Genomic DNA, 21,820 nt, shown 5'->3' with positions numbered 1-21,820 from the left:
AACGTGGAACTTATTTTCCTAATCATTTTTACTTATTAGTCTTTAGATTTTAATGATTGATGGTGACGTTTATCGACGTTTCATCGTTGATTTCCAGTAGACCTTCAATAAAAAAAGTATCGTTAATACGGGTTTTTAGGTTTTCCACGTTGTTTCAAATTGAATCGAGATGAATCAAAAATCTCCAGTTCTGAAATCACGTCTCTTTCTCTCTATTTATTTTCTCGATCTAAACATCAAATACGTTTAAAAGATCGAAGGATATTTTAGACGATTAAAAAAACTAAATTAGTGAAATAGGATTAACTCGTACAAGAAATTGACTAAAACGTCCACATTTTAAAAAAACAAGGATTAGACTAGCATTATGAGTATGGTTATGGTTCTACAAAGATGTCAAAATCGCTAGGCGGAATTGGTCAACTCTGCTTGATCCCCTCCTTTCATAATGTTAGCCAGAAATAGCATTCAAAACCGCAAGCTTAAGCAAAATAACTATTTGACCCCTGAAGTCTAATTACTTTCTTGCCAACCACTTGCTTATCTTTCTTTGCTTTCATCCTATTCCGAAGACAGCTCCACTTCTTCCTTGGCCTTCATCATTTTGTCTCTCTAGAGATTTCCTAGCCTTTGGGAAGAGAGGAAAATGTAGATAAAATCCAACGAGAAACCCCATGAAATCATGTTCAGTCACTCTACATCTTCCTTGGAAACAATTTGTGATACTTCAGCTTTAGAAGAATCATGCATCACGTTCACAGACTGTATTCTTTCATCCCCAGCATCAACCAACTCAGCTTCATTATACTCATCTTTATTAATGACCATGTTCACTTCTTTATTCTTTTCCTCGTATGTTATTACTGTGCCCTTAACCACCTCTTCTTGTTTTTTCTTCTTTTCTTCTTCCTTCTGCTGTTTTCTCCTTGCTTCTTGCTCCTTTAACAGTTTAAACCTGTGAAATCAACAAGTTTGAGAAAAAAACTACTGTAACTCTGGTGTCTATAAAATAAATACTCAAACTATCATAACATAAACTGTCGAGTATTAACCTGTCACCAGGGCGTAACCCATCTGAACCTAATTTCTCTTCTCGTCTTGATTCCACAGCCTTGGTTAAGTTTACTCCAAGGACAGACTTCATCGGTTTCTCTTTCTCTTCTGTATTGCTTTCCTTCATCAGTTTCTCTTTCTCAGACATAATCCTCTCCTCACTAAACATTCTCACTGTATTTTTGGCACCACCTAACTTTTGAAGCCATATCTGTTGTGTCGTGCTCAGAATGTTATTTACGAGCCTGTGAAAAGAAAAAGACAGATAGAATAGAATCACTTGGGTCCTGAACTGCATATAAGCAGACACATATCAGGATGGCATCGACATAATTAGAGACGGTTAGAAGGATAAAACCTGCTCACCAGTAAAGACTTAGGCCAGAAGGGACAGAAAGAGCAAAATAACCGATCATTAGAGGGAGAAACTTGGTAAGAACTTGAGAGCTCTTCAAGTTTGGATCGTTACTCTGAAAGTAATAGACAAAATAAGTTACAGATGAGATACACTGACAACACATAGTTAGCTGTATCATAAGAAAATCAAAATTAGAAAGTGATTGCCATATGTAAAAATTATTCATAGCTAAGACAGCAAGCTGAAATGCAGGGTATGAATCTCATTAAAAGTTTGAAAAAAGTCGAGAAGTTAATGAACCATCTACTCATGTACATGGCATACATATAGTATGAGAGATGAACATAATTAAATAGATAACAACCAAAAGCTCTGACCGAAACTGATAGCTATTAACGATCAGCAACACAATTGCAACACATACCTGTGATGACTGCATAATTTGAACTGATATATACTGGGAGACAACTAGCAACACAGGCAACGCAAGATATGCTGCGGTGTCAGACCATCCAAGGGGTGGATGACCATCCTGTGTAGAATGAATCAGCTCAGGATGAGAAGTAATTAGTAAAATCCAAATGAAAAGGAGAGGCAATCTAATCACATGCATAAAACAGAAGTAAATTCCCAAACTGGGATGACAAGTGAGCAACAAACTCTCTAAAAATCATGGAACAAGTTCACTTCTGACGATGTTGACCCCAATATGATAAACAACCAATTGTGAAACAAGAAAAATAATAACAAAAGTAGAGAATCTAGAGATTACTGAATAAAAACACCGATCAAAGCCGCTACCTTTCAAGGCCACTTTATCCTAGGTGTTTTATCTCCCTACATCTAGTTCTTCACTCTGAATAACTCCCTCCGTTTCAAAAAAATAGGCTTGTTTCATGTGTAATTTGTGCTTGAAACAAGCATATATTTTTAAAACGGAGGTAGTACCTACTAGCAGAGATCTCTTCCCCTATGTTTGTAACAACTAGCAAACTTTTGTGGACTAGAAGATGCATCACCTATAGGTAATTCTAAGGAAAGTAGCTAAGTTTAGAAATTTATAGTTATTCAAAATAAGGCAAGACTCTAGTGTTCCTACTACGGATAGAATCCTAAACAGACTCCAGTTTTTCCCTTGGGAATATAACCCAAAATCCCAACTCACATGAGCTGGATAGTAATTCTCACCTAGACTGACCTAAACATTGGGTAGTAAAACGGATAAAATTTCTGGTGAACAGTTGCACGTCTCTGAACTAAAACTGTCTCAGGACAGACGGTTTACATAATAGTGTTTCTTAAAGATGTGAATTGCAAGCTTAAAGCATCAACCATACTTACAACAAAAGGGAAGAGCCAAGAGATCCCACTTCCATTTTGTCGAGCAGCAATAGAAGTTGGACCAGCCAGAGAAGGTATCCAGAAAAACCCCTCAGTTAAAAGTCCCTTCACATTAGAAGGAAATACAATTAGGCATGGGAGTGGATTGGGGAAGTGAGACAAACTTAGCAGCTCCTATTATTGCAAATGGGATGGTTACCTCATCTGCCACATTCGACAGTGCTCTGTATAGTCCAATCCATACGGGAATTGTGGCAAGCGTTGGCAGGCACCCTGGCAAACAGAGTACGAGTATACTTCATTAATTTATAAAAACAGGAGAATAAGGCCAGCTCTAATAAAAACTAAACCAAAATACCATGCAATGTATTGTCAACCCTAAGTTCTCGTGCAATGTTACAATAGTGTTGTTCACGGCAATGCATGTGGAAAGTTATTGATTTGGAATGGAGAACTATTGCATAATTCACAGGTACTACATGATAAGTTAGCAAACTACCTGCCAGTGGGTTAACTCCTGCTACTTTATACAAACGAGCTGTTTCAGTTTGTATTTTTTCCTGCGAACAATCAAACTTTGTAAGAAAAATTGATGCAGGGGCATAATATGTCACTTTAGAGTTTTTCTATTAAGGAACACGTACCTGTCCTATTCTTAGATTTCCTTAATTAGGTTTTTCTTCCTAGTATAAATAGGTTGCTAGGTCTTCTAAAGAAGACAGACTTTTTATATAAATTTCCTACGTTTTATAATCTATTGATTATATCCGAGAGTTAGGTTTAACCTAAAACTCAATTTATTTGCGTTCTTACTGTTTCAGTTAGAGTTCTAATCGTTTATCGTTGTTCGATTACCCTAATTTACTGTTTTGGTTTCTAGTAGTGCATCAAAAATATGCTAACCAAACTAAAAATCCAGCAACTAACTCTATAACAAAATTTTCACTTCCAACTTGCCAAATATTTTATCAAAGTTGAAGCTTACATACCCCATTTCCGGCATACAGTTCTTGAATAGCCTTTACTTGAGGTTGTAATGTTTTCGTTGCCATTGCTGATTCAACCTAATAATAAATGACCAATTCATTTCAATACTTTCAAATCAACTTCATTCCTTTAACTAAAAAACCCTTAGTAATGCAATACTGAAATATACATTACTCAAAAGAATCAGAATACAAAAATCACTTACCTGTTTCTTAGTTAATGGAAACGTAGCTGCCTTTACAAGAACTGTAAGTAGAATAATCGCGAAACCATAAGCATATGGAACATGTAAAGTCGAAATCCCATCATGTAAAACCTATAAAGAAAATGGTTCAAAATCTCAAAACAAGTATAAGTCATGAGAGGCAATTTGGGAATTACCGAAAACTCAGGATGTTACTTTTAGTACCTTAAGAACAGTTTCCATTAAATTAGTTACACCAGAAAGCCAATCACTATTCTGGTTCTTAGTTGAAGTAGAAACAGCAATATCAGCAACCGTATATAAAATCCCTTCAATTTTACCAAATAAATGTTGAATCAAACCATCTGAACCATCAAAATCAAATGACGATGGGTTTAATCCAAATTTAACAATACCAATAGAATCTCGAACAGAAGGTTCATACGTGAGATTAAGGAATTTACTTTTATATTGATGATGAAGTGAAAGATTATTTGGAAATTTATATTGATGATGAAGTGAAAGATTATTTGGAAATGAAGAAGGTCTTGATTGATCAAGTAGCGGTGGGAGAAGAAGAAGTTGGCAAGGTTTACATGAAGGTATGATACTCATTTTCTGTTGGTGCTGTGTTTGTATTAAGAAGTAAACCCTAATTGAGAGAGAGAGATTGAATTCAAAAGTAAAATGAAAAAAGAGGTTGCATTTAAAGCTCTGTGGTTTGAGGTTTGCAGTTGAAAACAAAGAGAAGGTGGAAAAATACTGTAGAGACTAGAGAAGACGAACCAGCGACCGAGCCAGATATTTTCCCAAGTGGGGACAAATTCATATGGTATATACTAGTTGGTACCCGACTTTTCTTTTCGACATTTTTATTGACTTTTTAATATTAACTAAGTGAAAATCAAATTATAAAATATTTTAGTTAAATTAGATATAGTAATTTACATCGTTTTTCTGTTTTTACGTCGTACATTTGATGTATTTTTATTGATTTTACACAATACACGTAAATTACAAAAATTATAAGTCTAAATTTACGAGATCTCGGAATCAAGTGGGGTCGGCGGACCCCATTTGTCCCTACATCCCTCCGTTCTTGAGACAAACCCTTGAAACTTATTGATTTTCTTCTTCTTTGGGATTTCAAAGTTCATCTGATAAGGCCTGTTCCTCTTATGAAACTAGAAAATAGAGATGGAGACACAAAGTACAAAGGAACAAGAAGGGAGAAATTTCATTCATCAGTATAATGGACAAACATTAGAGCCTCTATTTATAAGGCTAGACACAAGGAAATCCCAGTAATAAACGAGATTTTACCCTACATATTCTTAACATAATTACACGTTTATAACACTCCCCCTGATGACATTGTGTCTAAACTAATTGTCTTGTTAAATCCTTGACAGGAAACCCCAAAGGGACAAAACCTGATCGAAGGGAAAAGAGTACAATTGTGAGTAAACTTAGAATGGAGCTGGACATGCATATGTTGCCTCATTAAAACTTTGACAAGGAAAACCCAGTGGGACAAAACCTTGACGAATGAAAAAGAGTACAACGTGATAGTCAAGTAAAATACCTTTTACTACGATGCTCCCCCTGATGAGTATTTCAATTAAATCTTGGCTTGCAATCTTTGAGTCGTGACTTCCCAATTTGATGAATGAATTTCTTGAATGCTGGAGATAGGAATGCTTTCATGAGAATTTTGCCAGTTGATGAAGTCTTCTTTTGTATTAGTCTTCTAATGGTAGTGTTATCGAGTCTCCATGCTTCTTTAAATACATTGAGGACTTTGTTCTTGGGTTGCTAGCTTCTGGAAGATGATTAGTTGACGTAGTTTCTTCAACAAAGTGCCAATACGCATTTACAATACCATAGGAGTACAAAAATTGTAATCATACCTTATATGGATCAGAATGATATCCAAATTCATAGGAGATAGTTATGTTGATGTGTTCTAATAAAATGACTTAGTTAATGGTGGGAATCCACCAAATAACGAAAATCCATACAACTCCCCCTTGGATGACCACCATGTTGAATAAATTTGCCTCACTAAAACCTTGCCAGTAAAACCCAATGGGAAAAATATATGGACGAAGGAAAAAGAGCACAAATATCAACATTTTGAAAGAAAGTTAAACGTCAAGAAGATGTTGCCTCGTTAAAACCTTGTCAGGAAAACCATATGGGAGAAAACCTGAAACGTAGGGAAAAGAGTACAATTTTTGACGTACTTATGGATGCTAACTCAACTATATGAGTACTAGAGAAAACAAACATCAAACCACAATGTATAGTCTATTTAATAGACAAGTATTATGCAAACATAATTCTAAAACTGCAGATTAAGAAATATAAAAAAATTATGTTGCTTAAACGTGGATTTTTAGTGTTTTTTAGGACTCATCAAGAGACCAATAAAGTTGATAACATCAACTAATCCTGATTTTGGTACTTTGCAAAACTTTAAAAACAAAAACACTTAAAAGATTATCAAACCTGATATAATTGAGTCAAGTGGCTGCCTGGATATAAATTGAATCCTACAAGGATTACAAATTTGAATATATTCTCTGAATGCAATACAAGTTCTTCAAAGACTACCACGCCAATATGCATTATTCAGGGAGAAAAGAATATTGTTGAATCAATCCTAGGTTTGAGAAAAAAAAATTAAACCCTCAAATCGTTTTTACAACGAACATATTTCTCGTATAAAGACGCATTATGACTACACCAACCTGCAATTAATAGGTTTGGCATGTTTAAGGTGTTATGTTTCGGATCCAAAAATGCGTCAATCGAGAGATTAATCCAAACAAATTTGGATTGCATGCCAGACAATCACATATGTCGATATTTCACTGCAGAGGAGTTAACAACCACCATCATTTATTATTTTAGTAGCTATGTAAATGAATATTCGACAATATTAACTAACAACAATCCCACATTCTCAAGTGTATGCATATCTTGAAAATATCACAAAATTACTGGTACTAGCGCCCGCAGGCATAATAATCTCCCTATCTTCTGGTGAGGAGATATGACCAATGAAATGTCAATCTTGTTTTGATAGACTATATTGAAGTACTATTTGTAACTTATTCTAAAATTCTACTTTTTGCTATATGTGATTGGATTTGCCTTTCAAGAGGCAAAAGCTTGTATAAAATTAAAATGAGACATTTCACACCTAGTGATAGTGACAACCTTTTTTCAATTTGATCATGTTGGGAGAGAAATTGATATAACTTTGAAGTTAATCAACACAAGATTCTGACAGTGTATGCTCTCCCCCTGATCATGGTGGAAATTTTCTTTTCTCATATATGAAAACTTTAATTTTCGTAAAGTATTATCCGATTAGTTCGAGACATATACTCATAATGAAACATGTCTTTCGACATAAAAAAAAATGTAGTCTTAGTAGACATACATATTCACCATCAACCATGGATTATTTTTGGAAAACAAATAAAAATAAAATAAAATTATATATTAAAACCAAAATCATATTAAAGATATGCAAACAAATCTCCAATAACTTTGTGACCTTAAGGGTCAGCGAGATGAATTTATGAACACTTCCTTCATCCAAAGAAAATTAAATTAAGATCAATATAGTCACTACAAGGACTAATAATATTGGCTAACTAGCCAGGTGTGCACTCTTTGATCTTTAGTGTCCAATTCCAACTACAAGTGGAACTATTTCACATTTTGGAGAATAATAGAAGGAAGTAAACCAAAAATTGTTAAATTGGTGTTTGCAATTGTGAATGCCGTAATAACCATTCTCATCCTTTTAGGATCCATGGAGAAATCTAATTCCAATTGATGTAGATGATTATTTTGATAAAAATAAATAAATCACTACTGTATTCTTTGTAGAGAAAAATCTACTTTTTGGTTGATGAAGATTTCTTTGAAGGAATAAAATCAATAATTAATATTTAATATTGGCTAAAAGTCCTTAGAAAGCCAATTTTTGCATCTCATTAAAGAGAATTGATGGGGAAAAAGTAATAACAATTGGTTTGTACAATTAACAAAATTGTATCGACAAATGGAGGATATTACCGTTCATAGTCAGCTACGTTATAGATAACGGATGGTTTCTTCCATAAATCACATGATCTTCATCTAATGGAAAAAGATACCAAATTGAACCGTAGGTTTTTCAACCATGTATGTGATTAGATACCGTAAAGGTAATTGAACCGTGATGATACCAATTTTTGGTAATTATAGTTTCTTTTAGGGAGATAGAAACCATAAACTATCTTTGTGATTGATTCACGGTTCGTTCCGGTAAATTAAAATGGAAACCGAAGCTTTTCAATGTCTCATGTCTTGTAAAATAGACATAAATAACCAAGTTCAAGATTTCTTATAAGAAAAATAGAAATCTATATACATTGTCGTCACTTAGAAACCCACAAAATTTGAGTTAATATAGCTAGACCTTCGCGTGCGGCTCAAACTTGGTAGATATTATTGTCGGCATATAAATACCATATTCTATTTGGTGGTAAAGAGATAAAACTTCGAAAATACTCCATCATGGTTTATACACTATTCTAAGAGTCGGAAAACTAGGTGATATATATACATCACGCATGAGATGAGAAATGATAAGACTTCTGCAACAGAAGTACTTCACACATGACTTGCGATAAATTAGAATAAGATTTAAAAATACAACATGGATTATATATAAATAAAATAAAATAATGATTAATCAAAATTAGTAAATCTACTTACATGTTCAGAACGTATTACTTCATATGTCTCACAGTGGTCGAGCATATCACCCATCAACAGTGGTCGAGAATATCACCCATCAACAGTCAGACCATTCAAGATAACAATAAGTCTCTCTTGTTAATTTTGACTACCGATATGGTGAATACTACTTCAGGTTCCCTGAAAGATAGAAACTTTCATCGTCAACAATTTTATAAAGAAACTTGGTAGGTAGGGAAAAAGCCACAAAACCAAGTTAATAGTTTCTTGTTGAGAAATGGAAACTATGATTTTCATTTGTTGATTACGGTTTCTTGTAAAAATATGGAAACCATGGTGTCTAGAATCCAATGACAACATTGGTCAACGAGAAGACTCAACTTGTGTAGAGGATATATGTATATCCAAAACGGATTAGTCTAGACGGATCGTTTATCAACGATCAAGAGAGCAACTTCTACACTGAAAGATAAAAGGTTCCTTGTTAAAGAAGATAAAACCCACACGAACCAAAGACCAAAACCCTTTTCCAGTAGCAAGTACCGGGTCGGATATAAAAACCACATGAACCAAAGACCAAAACCCTTTTACAGTAGCAAGTACCAGGTCGGGTAGGAGACAATGTTAACTCCCGAAAGTAAGACATAGTTTTTACGCTGGCTTGTTCACGCCTTGCACAACCCGTAGGCGCCTTTTTAAGAAACCACACGAACCATCATCGTTAATATTCTTCCGAGAATGAAAGAAATTGAGATATACTGGTTACAACTCCATATTAAATATTGGAACTAATGAGAGTATATCTCTTCAGTTTAAGAGAAAAATATATGCAAACTACACATCAAAGCTCGGGAAAAAAAATAATTAAAAAGTATCCATCCGTATGTAGTCCATTTGTCAATCGTAGGTGCGAGTTTCAGACAAAGATATTTAGTGATTTCATGTGTCATAAGAGATTGAAACAAACAATCGTAATACATTTAAGCTTGGACAACACCGATTATGACATGGCATAGGGAGGTAACGGATTGTATAAAATACAAGTCACACTAACTTGTGAAACTTTAGAATTGATATTGAATAGATGTTCTTACAGTAGTATTGTTGGATGTCTAATACAAATACATCAGACGTGTATTTAAAACAGACTGACAGACTTAGTCAAGTCATTGACTTGACTTCACCTATATTCCTAATACACCTCCCTCAAACGTTACAGGCAGACGCTGAAACAGTTTGAAGAGATGAGAAAGAAAAGGAAAAACAAATCACTCACAAGTCACATACTCAGCTATCTAACACAGACACATTCACTTGAAAGAAGCACTAGAAATGCAAAGACAGTTGATATTCATAGTCAACAAGACTTGAATTATTAGAACAATCGGCAGCAGCAGTCTTCAACGGAAAATAAAAGATATCGAAAAATTACTGAGAAACCCTTCAACAGAAATCCAACGTGAAGGAGTAGCACCAGTTGTGGCATCAAGAGACCAACACAAATAGCAGTAATTGCAGAAACACAAATAGCAGTAATAACAGCTGAAATAGCAGCTTCCTGTATTCATTTTGGTGTTCTCTGTTGGTTAAGAGACTCAAATTATTGTTGGTGTTCTCTGTTGATTAACAGACTCAAATTGTTTTTGGTGTTCTTTGTTGGTTAAGAGACTCAAAAAATGATATTTAGAAACTGGTATTTGTAAGACCAGATCTGTAAAGGTATTGATATGACTTGTTTTGAAGTAACAAGTCATATAACTGGTTATTGAAATGTTTTTAGGACCAGTTATATATTGAAGAAGTATTACTCCATGTGTGAAACACACACAATGAAGAAATGGGGAAAACTTTTAAGAAGTTATTACCCATATGAATGTTGACATACCCGGAAGTTGCTACTACTGTAGAATTGATGATGAAGTTGCTACTTTTGTGGAATCAGTTGACACTGTTTTTGATGTTGCGGTAAATTATGATCTTCAACTGCTTCAGTAAGTACTATGCGAAGTAAGTATTTCTATGACTAGTTGTTGTAATGTTGTTGCTGCTGCTGTTGGTCAGTGATGGCCTTACCATTTTGCCTAGCCTCTGACAATTGATTAAGTTGAAGAAATGGAAGTGCTGAGGTTTGTAATTCATATCAACAGTGTTGAGTAACTTTGCTTGTTTCTGTAAATCTTCTCTTGGGTTGCCTTATGTTCTCAGAGCAAATTCCAACCCTTTTCTTACCCAAATCAATGGAACTCACTGTTTCTTTCCTTACACAACCATATCTACTAACAGTGCGAGTACTTCCGATTTTCGCAGACATTATTTCATTATTACTACCTGAGGCTGACAATTCTTCTTAATTAATACTCATCTAAACAAGATTTTGAGATTGAGATTTTGAATTGGACTTGATAAAATCATCTTGTGTTGTCTCTACTACAAGAATGAGGTGTTGATCACCGGTAACTACATCTTTCAATTGAAAGACCTCATCTTTCTTACTCGCTATACAAATTTTGTTACTACTTTCTGAATTCTTCATCTTAACCACAACATTTTCATATTGAGACATGGATGGGGGTAAAGAATGAACTTGACATACCTCCTCTTTTGCCGAATCTTTAGAATAAATATCTTCTTGGGTTTCTTTCGTTTGTTCTGCAATGAATAAATCATCCAATTCATTGCTGACTGGTTCTTGATTCTTCTTGACAACATTTTGTAACTGAGAAATGGGTTCATCAGAATCTTCTTTCTTCTTCACATCCACCAACAATACAGAAGTGATGATAGTATTAACATGAAAACCCTCAGAAATGACCATTTCTTTCTTCTTTTCTTCTTCTTCTTAATCAATTTCTAGAGTAACTTCATCTTTCTTCTTACCGTCATCATCAATTACACACATTGCACGACATTGATGCCCAAAGATTTGTGAAGGAATAAAACCCAAGACTTCATCTTTTTCAATTTCCGGTTTGAAATGGGTAAAATTAGAAGAATCCATAATAATGGGTTGTTGGATTTCTTTAGACATAACTGTGCATTTGAAGCTGAATTAGGGTTTGGGTTTGAAATAAATCGTTTGAATCAGAGAGTAAAGACAGAGAGGGGTGGGTTAGGGTTTCAGAGAGGAAGAAAAAATTATATTTATATCAAAAAAATTACCTCTATCAAATAGAATTCACCATTGTTGGAGCCAAAACACCATAAATTTCTGATCATTAGAGCAACAAAAGTGAAAACATCTTCAATATCAATTTGATTTCTTCTTTTTCCTTTTCTTCTTCTTCTTCTTAGGACAACCTTTTGATGATGATGATGATTGTGATGATGCAGCGGAAACTAAAAATCGATTTTCCATTACAAAGAATTATGGAGATGAAAAGAAAGCCTAGGATCGAATAAGAATTTTAGTAGATGTTTTTCCCGAATGATACCATGTGAAACTTTATTGATATTGAATAGATGTTCTTACAGTAGTATTATTGGATGTCTAATACATATACAAGAGAGGTGTATTTATAACGGACTGACAGACTTAGTCAAGTCATTGACTTGACTTCACCTATATTCCTAATATAACTAATGCTATACAGAAGCAAAAAAATTGAAAAAGCAATATGAATTCATATGGACAAAATAGCATCAAGTACGACACCAGAACAAGGGGCCTCATGCTGGCGTGAAGTTTGAGACTTGTTAATGAAGTAAAAATGAGATAAATTCATTAATCAAGAGTATAAAGCACAGTCTGGCTAATTTAGCCTGTGTTAGTGGCGGTTCAGATTTGTCTTTGGTAAAGATAAATCTATGGTTGAGGTTATCCGGACCAAACCTTTCTGTCACACGTGTGGCTTAGCTTCTGGTTTCAGACAGAGATATAAGCGTTTTGAACGGAAACGCCTTTCTCAATTGCCTCTCCTCCTCCTCCTTCTTCTTCTTCTTCTTCTACCATTTTCGTCCACTTAGAGATCACCTTACGGATTATAGGAACACCTCATCTTTTGAGGTACAATTCACTCATTGTTTTCATATGTTTCAATTCTCATCTTGATTATAAAAATCACCGTCTTTGATATCAATCTACCCATGAGGTTGTAATTTCTGAATCAGGTCGGTCAAATTATAATTACTTCATTTGAATTTATTTTAGTCTTTTTGTAAAGGTTTTTCTGAGTGTGGTTGATCCCATGTGTTACACTCACTTTTATTTTTCAATTCTCTTCATCTTCATCCGTTAGACTCCAGGCTACATCCCAAACGTAAATAGTACTAGGTGAAGATCCGTGTTAAAGTAGCGGAAAAGTATCTTATTTGATCTCTTTCAGTGGGTCTGAAATGGCTAGGTAAATCTTTCTCTTTTTCATTGTTTGGATTTACTATTTTGATGTCTCCTTCGATTTTTTTAATAAAAGTGAAAGAACTACTTAGATTATGCCTTAAAAAATAGGTTCATCTTCAATTAGTTTTACCAAGATTCGTTCTTTACTTTCAGTTAATTTTGTTAATGTTGATTTTATTTATAACTTCAAAAATTTTATCAAGAGTATAAAGCACAGTTTGGCTAAGTTTGCCTGTGTAAGTGGTGGTCTAGATTTGTCCTCACCAAAGATAAATCTAGAGTCATAGTTGTTCACATAAATACTACTCCGCACATGTGCCTTAGGGATCCCTCTCTCCCTGCCGAAAGACTCAAATTCTTTAATACTGAACTTAGACATCTTCATCTGTTGATAATTCCAGGTCTTCTGCATCATTCTGGATATCAGGGGGTGAATTGATTAAGGTAAATCCCCAGAAAGTATTTACTTAGTCTAGGTTGAGTACCATCTACATAAATTGGTAAAATATTCTCCTCACATATGAAATATCGATGGGTCCTTTTGGTTCTTTTTTGAATTAGATTCAATTTAAACACCTGTTTCACCATCAATCGATCTTCCCCAGTTTAGTTGCAAGTCATTTTTGGTTATATTAGTTTCTAGGGCTTGAGTTACTTGGGTTTTGATTGTTTTTCTTGATAAAACTATGGGCCCATTGTTTTCTTTGGGGAGCAATACAAGAACGACATCAGGAAACAATACAATAAGAATTCAGGTAGGGTAAACTTCAGAATCCATGTTATGTGGTCAAATTTCGTACAATAAATTATTGTTATTAATTCGTTATAGGTTCTGCCCAAATTCCTAATTATGAAAATTGAATTGTTTCATATAGCGTTAATGATTTGGTTGCAATCCTTACCAATTCAGAATGGTTATAGGCTTATAGCAGTAACAAACTGTTATTGTCAGTCAATATTTGGGGTTTGGATGTTATGACAGTTTCAATTTCCTCCAATATTTGAAATTTGAATTGAAGTATTGGAATCATGTTGTTATCTCCACCACTTGATATCAATGATTGTGACTAGGGTAAAAGTATGTGCAGCTTAGTGTTACAGGGGTTTATAATAAATATGCAAGATTTAGTTTGTTGCGCGGTTAATTCATTTTAGTGGTTTGCGATTACTTTTTTGTTGATATTTTACAGTTCATGATCAGAAAGTCATGCAGTGTGTTATAGTCCATAATATATAGCTTACTTATCAGCTGGTCGCCTACGGTCGCATCCAAAACAGTATATATATGGCACTACATGCCAATTATACATTACAATAGGCACTAACAAATGTATGTCGAATTGCCCCCTTACTGCATACCCAGGTTCTAAATGGCGTCCATAAGAATTGGTGTGTTTTCATATTGTCGGCAGGACCCAATGCAGTTAAAGCAACAGAAAGAACATAAACAAAAACATCAACCAAATGGTGGAGTAATTTTATTTATTTCCCTTACGTATCCTTATTATAATTCTAATTTTCTGGACATATGATGGTAAAAAATCTGCTATTTTTTTCGTCATACAATCAACTTCCAAATGCCGTGTTCACTTTCGCCTACTTTCTGATTCCATCAAATAGACTTTACTTTCTGATTCCATCAAATAGACTTTATGATGCAGGGTAAGCAGCAGAAACCAAATTTGCTCTTTCAGGATATCCACTCTCCTGTCCTCCCCATTGGATAGTCTCGTCATCCTCGACAATCTAATCAGTAAGTCCCATTGTCCTTTTCCTCTTTTAATGTGAATCTTAAAAATCAACTTGTTCACTGCATCCAAACATTCAAATATTTCAGCGCACCCTTTTTAAGTTTGACTTCTAATATTGTAGCTGCAATAAAAGAAAAACCATTTATAATTTCACCCGCTAACATATGGTGCTTAATAAAACTACCTTGCCTATAATCCATGCCTCTTAATGTTGGTGTCTAATTGGTTTCCATCTCCTTAACTTAATTAACTTCTTAAATCACAAGTTGTCGTTAGTCCTCTAAAGATCAATGGCCATGCTTCAATGACTAATGCTTACAAACTCCATAAATATTAATAATCAGCTAGCATGTATCATTAATTTTCGATGCCGAGTTCTCAAAACCTTTTTGGTGAATCATGCAATTAAGTTTTTACATCCAGGTCCCAAACAGGTGGCATAGCTTGGGACGTAAGAACACTGAATTTGGTAGTTTTTTCTAAAAGCTTATCTAAACATTTTGTGGGAGGCTTATTTAAACAGATGGGATGGCTTGGGACATCAGAAACTAATGAATTTATTTAAACATTATGCGGAAATGAATAAGTACTTGGTGATAGTTGTTCTTAAAAAGCTTATTAGGTCCCGTAATCATTATACCTTTTTCGATTTGGTCCAGCTATTTATTCGACCAAGGCATTTGTTACATCCACAATACGATATGGTGTTATGTAATTTCCGTTAGTACTAAGTAAAGTAATATCTAAGAACACGGCTGACCCATTTTCGGTGTTTTTCTTTGTACATTTTACACAGACACTGCCGCCCTTATCGATGTAGTTGAGCCAGGAACAACGAGAGAGTAATTGAGACGCCTACGTCAACTAGAGAATGTCCCTGTTTCCTTGAGGAGGTAGGAAATGTCATTCTTCGTGTATCACTTATTTTCTATTTTTCCTATGTTTACTAAGTGTATCATACTTTGTATTTTTTGTTGCTCTATTAGATAGCTTTTATCTCTCAAATTTTGATTGTCACAATTCTGAATCCAATAGAGATCCATTTGAAACCCATCTTATGAAACTGAGCTTTTCAGAATAAACTGGTGTACGATAAATACTAATTTAGTGGATTAATAGTTCGTGTTGATGTTAAATACTCACAAACTGAAATCGTTTTCATAGAACTTAAAAAGTTAAGTCGATTTCTCTTCTTAGCTTTTGAACCTCAACTTTTTACCGTATTAAATTGGGAGAATTTTCCATAGATGTAGGCATTGATTCTGCAAGTCGTCCATTCATGTTTTAATGTTAAAGTTGATATCGGTATTGTTTGGTTGTCGTTTAAAGTCGATATGGGTATTGTTTGTTGTAATTGATGAGTCATTTATGTGGGTTACTGGCCTACTAGGGGTTCATCCATTTATGCAACAGTATTTTTGCAGCGTTAGATAACACCGGACTCATGAAATGGTGCTGATTGCCAAAGTATAACAAGTATGGCCCTATGTCAATACCTGTATTAATTGTGCCAGTGTCATGATGACACTACATTTGGATGTAAAAAACCACATCTTTCCGGCTAAAACACATCAGAAAACTATCATCTGGAAGGACAACCTGCATCAGAATAGGAAGTGGTTGATCAACTAATAGTTTGAGTTGCAACAGGGTAATCTGGAAATATAGCTCCTAAATCTTAATCAAATCTCACAAAATGGGCTTTGCGTATTCCACTGGCGGGCCAGTTTTTTATATTAAATGTTACATATATAGAACTAAATATAAATTAAATGACCGCCGTCACGATGGGACTTAAGCAAAAACGAAATCGCCGCCTAGCCTTGTACATCTTTATTGTTTTTTGTTGGAATGTTATTTTTAAAGCTATACAATGTTTTAGTGGTTGCATAATCAAATTAGTGGATGCATGAAAATACGACTGTATAAACTGTTATGTTATACGTTCTTTGTGGTGGCTCCGTAATTCATTATGCATCTTTTTTTTTCGGAATGATATTTTTAGGCATATACTTTCTCCGTTTCAGAAAAAAGGCTTTCGCAGTTTCATTTTTTCCGAATCGGAGCGAAAATATCACTTTTTTGAAACGAGGCGAAAGTATCATTTTTTCTGTCACGGGGCGAAAATATCATTTTTTTGAAACAGAGCAAAATATCATTTTTTCTGTAACAGAGCAAAAGAATCACTTTTTCTGAAACGGAGGGTGGGGGTGGGTGAAAGTATCACTTTTTGTGAAACGGAGGGAAAGTATCACTTTTTCTGAAACGGGACGAAAATATAATTTTTCTGAAACGGGACGAAAGTATCACTTTTCCTGAAACGGAGTGAAAGTTTTCCTGAAACCGAACGAAAGTATCACTTTTTTTCTGAAATGGGGGCGAAAGTATCATTTTCTCTGAAACTACGCGAAAGTATCATTTTTTCTAAAACGGGACGAAAGTATCACTTTACGGGGTGAAAATATCAAGTGGGCAAAGGTATCATTTTTTCTGAAACGGGGTGAAAATATCAATTTTCCTGAAACGGAGTGAAAGTATCATTTTTTCTGAAACGTGTGAAAATATCACTTTTTCTGAAATGGGAACGAAAATACCACTTTTTTTGAAACTGGGCGAAAATTTCACTTTTTCTGAACTAGGGTAAAAGCATGACTTTTCCTGTCACGGGGTGAAAATATCACTTTTCCTGAAATAGGGCGTCAATGTCAATTTTCTTGATATGGGGTGAAAGTATCACCTTTCTTGATAAAATAGGATATATAAAGAATTATATTAATTGGACAAAAAGGAAGGGACAATTTGTTAGCAAATGTGGTGATGTCGGTGACCACGATGCCAGCGGTGGTGGTGAAAAGAAATAGAGGTGAGGAATCAGGACGATAAAGGAAATGGTTTTTAATTATAAGGGTGTAGTGGTCTTTTCGGGTATCCAACCAAGAAGATCGTGGAAGAGCAATCACGTCATTTCAAATGTGCCACCAAATTTTGGTTACTAATACTAAGCAAATCCAATCTTTTTGTGTCAAACTGAAAAAATGCTTTACATTGACACAAAGTCACCATATCTATTTTCCCTCGCTTCGTTCGATCAGCCTAATGAAAAGATAAAATAGAAAATTTTTATACAGTTTTGGAGATTTCCGCCCCTGGTATATACACCAACATGATCCAAGCAATGTGTATCTATTAACAGTAATAATTGCTTACACCTTATCCAAAAAGAAAATATAACTATTAACCACGTACTCACACAAGAACTGAATCCGACACGATATCCACTTACTGCATTTCTCAAAGATAAATGTATGACGGTGTTGATGGTGGTTTTTAGCTTAGGGTTAAAATCGTAAAACTTTAGTCAGACAGTGATGTCACATTTGAGTAATAATGTCGCCACTAACACATTTATTGAACCATTCAACATGTCTACGTAAAATTACCAGGGTACCTTTTTTATATGCCATGCTCCACGGCAGAGCCCTCGGTACTGACTGGCATCATCTATGCACATGCCAGCCGCGCATGCTATCCAAACGTGCCAATCACGCGTGCCACATATTTTAAACTAGGGTTTAGACACGCTAAACCCTAATAGCCATATCTCCGCGCCAAAGGCATGCCAACCATGCCAGCCGCACCACCGTGCCAATGGCATGCCATGCCAGCCGCACCACCGTGCCAATGGCATGCCATGCCAGCCACATCTCTGCGCCAAAGGCATGCCAACCATGCCAGCCGCATCACCGCGTCAACGGCATGCCAACCGCACCACCGTGCCAACGGCATGCCAGCCACACCTCCGCGCCAAAGGCATGCCAACCATGCCAGCCGCACCACCGTGCCAACGGCATGCCAACCACACCTCCGTGCCAAAGGCATGCCAACCATGCCACCCGCACCACCGTGCCAACGACATGCCATCCACATCTCCGCGCCAAAGGCATGCCAACCATGCCAGCCACACCTCCGCGCCAAAGGCATACCAACCATGCCAGCCGCACCACCGTGCCAACGACATGCCAGCCACACCTCCGCGCCAAAGGCATACCAACCATGCCAGCCGCACCACCGTGCCAACGGAATGCCAGCCACACCTCCGCGCCAAAGGCATGCCAACTATGCCAGCCGCACCACCATGCCAACGGCATGTCAACCATGCCAGCCACACCTCACGCACCAAAGGCCCAACCATGCCAGCTGTGCCAACGACATGCCAAAGCCATGCCTCCATGCCGCTGGCTACCAAAACGGAGGGTTGCAACAATCAACGACCACCCTTCCCTCTGAGATGCAAATCTCAGCCGTACAAGTTCGCCACCAAACGCGTGGCAACTTCTGGCCCAATGCAAAATTCCACGGATTATGCCAAAACCCTAATTTGGCCGCGCCTAAAACATGCCAAAGCCATGCCGGCCACGCCTCCATGCCGCTGGATGCCAAACGGAAGGTAGCCACAATCAACGGATACCCTTCCTCATGAGATGCATCTCAGCCGTCCAAGTCCGCCACCGAACTAAAAGACTTGTGACGACTTTTTTGGCCACAACGCCAAATTCTTTGGATTGTGCCACCAAAACCTAACTTTGGCCATGCCGCCATCCCTCCTGAATTCTTCCTGAGTTTTACTGTGGGGCTGTTTTCACTCCCTAAACGAGCCCAAAACCTAAATATTCCCGCGAGGGAGATATAAAATTCTTTTCTGATCAGAATGGAGGGGCGGACCGTCAAAATCCGAGTCTATACGTGAATTCTACAGCGATTCTAGTAAAGGGCGCTAATTAGGGTTTCGGCATGTTAAACCCTAATTTAGACAAAGCCACACGCTGCCAGCGGCTCCCTTGCAAGCCACAAGAGATTCCCTTCCAAGCCGCAAGCGCTTCCCTTCGAAGCCGCAAGCGACTCCCTTCCAAGCTGCACGCTGCCAACGTTTCTCTTCCAAGCCGCAAGCGACTCCCTTCCATGCCGCTGGCTGCCAAACGAAGGGTTGCAACAATCAACGACTACCCTTCCGTCTGAGATGCAGATCTCAGTCGTCCAAGTTCGCCACCCAATGCATGGAAACTTCCGGCCCAAGACCAAACATCACGGTTTTGCCAAAACCCTAATTTCGTCCGCACCTAAAATATTCCAAAGCCATGTCTTCCCTACCACATGCCGCTGGATGCCGAACGAAGGGTTGCAACAATCAACGTCTACCCTTCCATCTAAGATGCAGATCTCAGCCGTCCAAGTTCGCCACCTAACGCATGGCAACTTCCGGCCCAAGGCCAAACATCACGGTTTTGCCAAAGCCCTAATTTTGGCCGCGCCTAAAATATGCCAAAGCCATGCCGGCCCTACCACATGTCGTTGGCTGCCAAACGAAGGGTTGCAACAATCAACGGCCACCCTTCCTCCAGAGATGAAAATCTCAGCCGTACAAGCTTTCCACCGAACGCATGACAACTTTTGGCCCAATGCCAATCCCTAATTTCGGCCGTGCCTAAACTATGCCAAAACCCTTGTTTTGGCCGCGCCTAAACTACGCCAAAATCCTAGCTCGGCCGCGCCTAAACCATGCCACTGGCTGCAAACGAAGGGTTGCAACAATCAACGACCACCCTTCCTCCTGAGATACGAATCTCAGCCATACAAACTTGCCACCAAACGATTTGTGGCAATCTCTTGGCCACGACGCCAAAACCCTAATTTGGTCGTGCCAAGAGCATGCAAGCGCTGCAACCATGTCGCTAGTTGCCAAACGAAAGGTTGCAACAATCTACGGCTACCCTTCCTCCTGAGATGCAGATCTCATTCGTACAAACCTTCCACCAAACGACTCGTGGCAACGTCTTAGATGCGATGCTAACTCTTGGTCATGGCACCAACTTGGCTGCGATGCTAACTCTATGGTCACGGCACCAACCTGGCTACGATGTCTATTCTTTGGTCACGACACCAACTTGGCTACAAACGCCAAACCCTTTGGCCATACCACACGTAGAAACATGCTACACGTTTTCCAAGAAAACACTCGAGACAACAAAACATGTCACAAACTGGGGGATGCTCATCAGGGTATTGGTCTGGCGGTTTACAGCGTGCGGCGTACACTACGCCCGTTACAGGAAAGTGTCATAAGGGTGAGGCGGTTAGTAAATACAAGAAGTAATGGTGAAACGTTTCCTTTATTATGGAAACATCAATTCCAGGCGTTACCCGTTACCATTTTCTTTCCATTTACTCAACCTTTTCCACTTCTTACGAGACCAGGGTACGTTTCGTTGTGACTTGTATAAATAGGTATCACCTATTTCCACCAAAAACAAGTTTTGTTCAGGAGAATACAACACTCATAAATCACTTGTTAGCTTTCCCATCTGTTAGCTTTCCACTTTCTGATACAATTCATCAAACAACTACTCTTCCCGAATCAACTATTCTGGTCTCAACACTCTCTTCGCTTCCCTCCTTAGACCAACCCTTCTCCTTCACTTTGTGACCTAAGAAAGTCTGGAACGACCATTTCTTGGTTTAGGCCGGATTTGTACAGATTGATCTCTTGAATCAAAGTACTCCCTTACAGTACATTGTTTAGGGTTTAGACTCGTTTCTCACCTACACACTCGAAATTACCAAAATCAGCAGAAACTGTTTTCAACCGTTTCTCACCTACAATTGGCGACCATAGTGGGAGATTAATCTATCGATTACAATATAAATTTCCAATTTCCGATTTCATTCTTTAACCCAGATTCTAAGATGGTGAAAGCAAACGATCCGCTCGGAGATCAATGGCTCAGTCACCAAACGGATCATTTACCAGTTATCACACGACAAGGGGTGATTGGGGACTTCTAAGATGGTGAAAGAAAACGATGCGTTCGGGGATCAATGGCTCAGTCACCAAACGACTCAGTTACCAGTTATCACACGAAAAGGGGTGACTGGGGACTTCTAAGATGGTGAAAGCAAACGATCCGCTCGGGGATTAATGGCTCTCCAAACGGCTCAGTTACCAGTTATCACACGACAAGGAGTGACTGGGGACTTCTCGCGGTCAGGACGGC

The 21,820-nt window shown here is 37.3% G+C and overlaps 1 protein-coding gene and 1 long non-coding RNA gene across 7 annotated transcripts; one reads left to right on the top strand and one right to left on the bottom strand.

The window, feature by feature from the left end:
* Positions 1–274: 274 nt before the first annotated feature.
* On the bottom strand, positions 275–4,707 carry LOC113276072 (ALBINO3-like protein 1, chloroplastic). 2 transcript variants are annotated; one of them, XM_026525667.1, is made up of 11 exons: positions 4,388–4,707; positions 4,149–4,252; positions 3,945–4,055; positions 3,742–3,816; positions 3,252–3,312; positions 2,952–3,025; positions 2,753–2,857; positions 1,836–1,943; positions 1,420–1,523; positions 1,053–1,298; positions 275–955 (listed from the first exon to the last, which is right to left on the bottom strand). In XM_026525667.1, the coding sequence occupies exons 1-11, from the start codon at positions 4,536–4,538 to the stop codon at positions 691–693; spliced, it is 1,404 nt and encodes a 467-aa protein (XP_026381452.1). In that variant the 5' UTR covers positions 4,539–4,707; the 3' UTR covers positions 275–690. The 2 variants fall into 2 exon arrangements, with proteins under 2 accessions (XP_026381452.1, XP_026381451.1); XM_026525666.1 differs by having other exon boundaries at positions 4,149–4,707.
* A 7,894-nt stretch (positions 4,708–12,601) lies between these two features.
* On the top strand, positions 12,602–15,967 carry LOC113276071. Of its 5 annotated transcripts, none has more exons than XR_003323908.1 (5): positions 12,602–12,791; positions 12,920–13,024; positions 13,422–13,464; positions 14,433–14,773; positions 15,568–15,967. It is a non-coding gene; the product is annotated as an uncharacterized LOC113276071 (long non-coding RNA). The 5 variants fall into 5 exon arrangements; XR_003323906.1 differs by having other exon boundaries at positions 14,384–14,773; XR_003323905.1 differs by having other exon boundaries at positions 13,422–13,775; positions 14,384–14,773.
* Positions 15,968–21,820: the final 5,853 nt, after the last annotated feature.

The sequence above is a fragment of the Papaver somniferum genome, chromosome 4 (genome assembly GCF_003573695.1).
Source record: "Papaver somniferum cultivar HN1 chromosome 4, ASM357369v1, whole genome shotgun sequence".
Classification (NCBI taxonomy): domain Eukaryota; kingdom Viridiplantae; phylum Streptophyta; class Magnoliopsida; order Ranunculales; family Papaveraceae; genus Papaver; species Papaver somniferum.
Note: the sequence above shows the minus strand (reverse complement) of the source record. Positions and strands in the feature narration are given on the sequence as shown.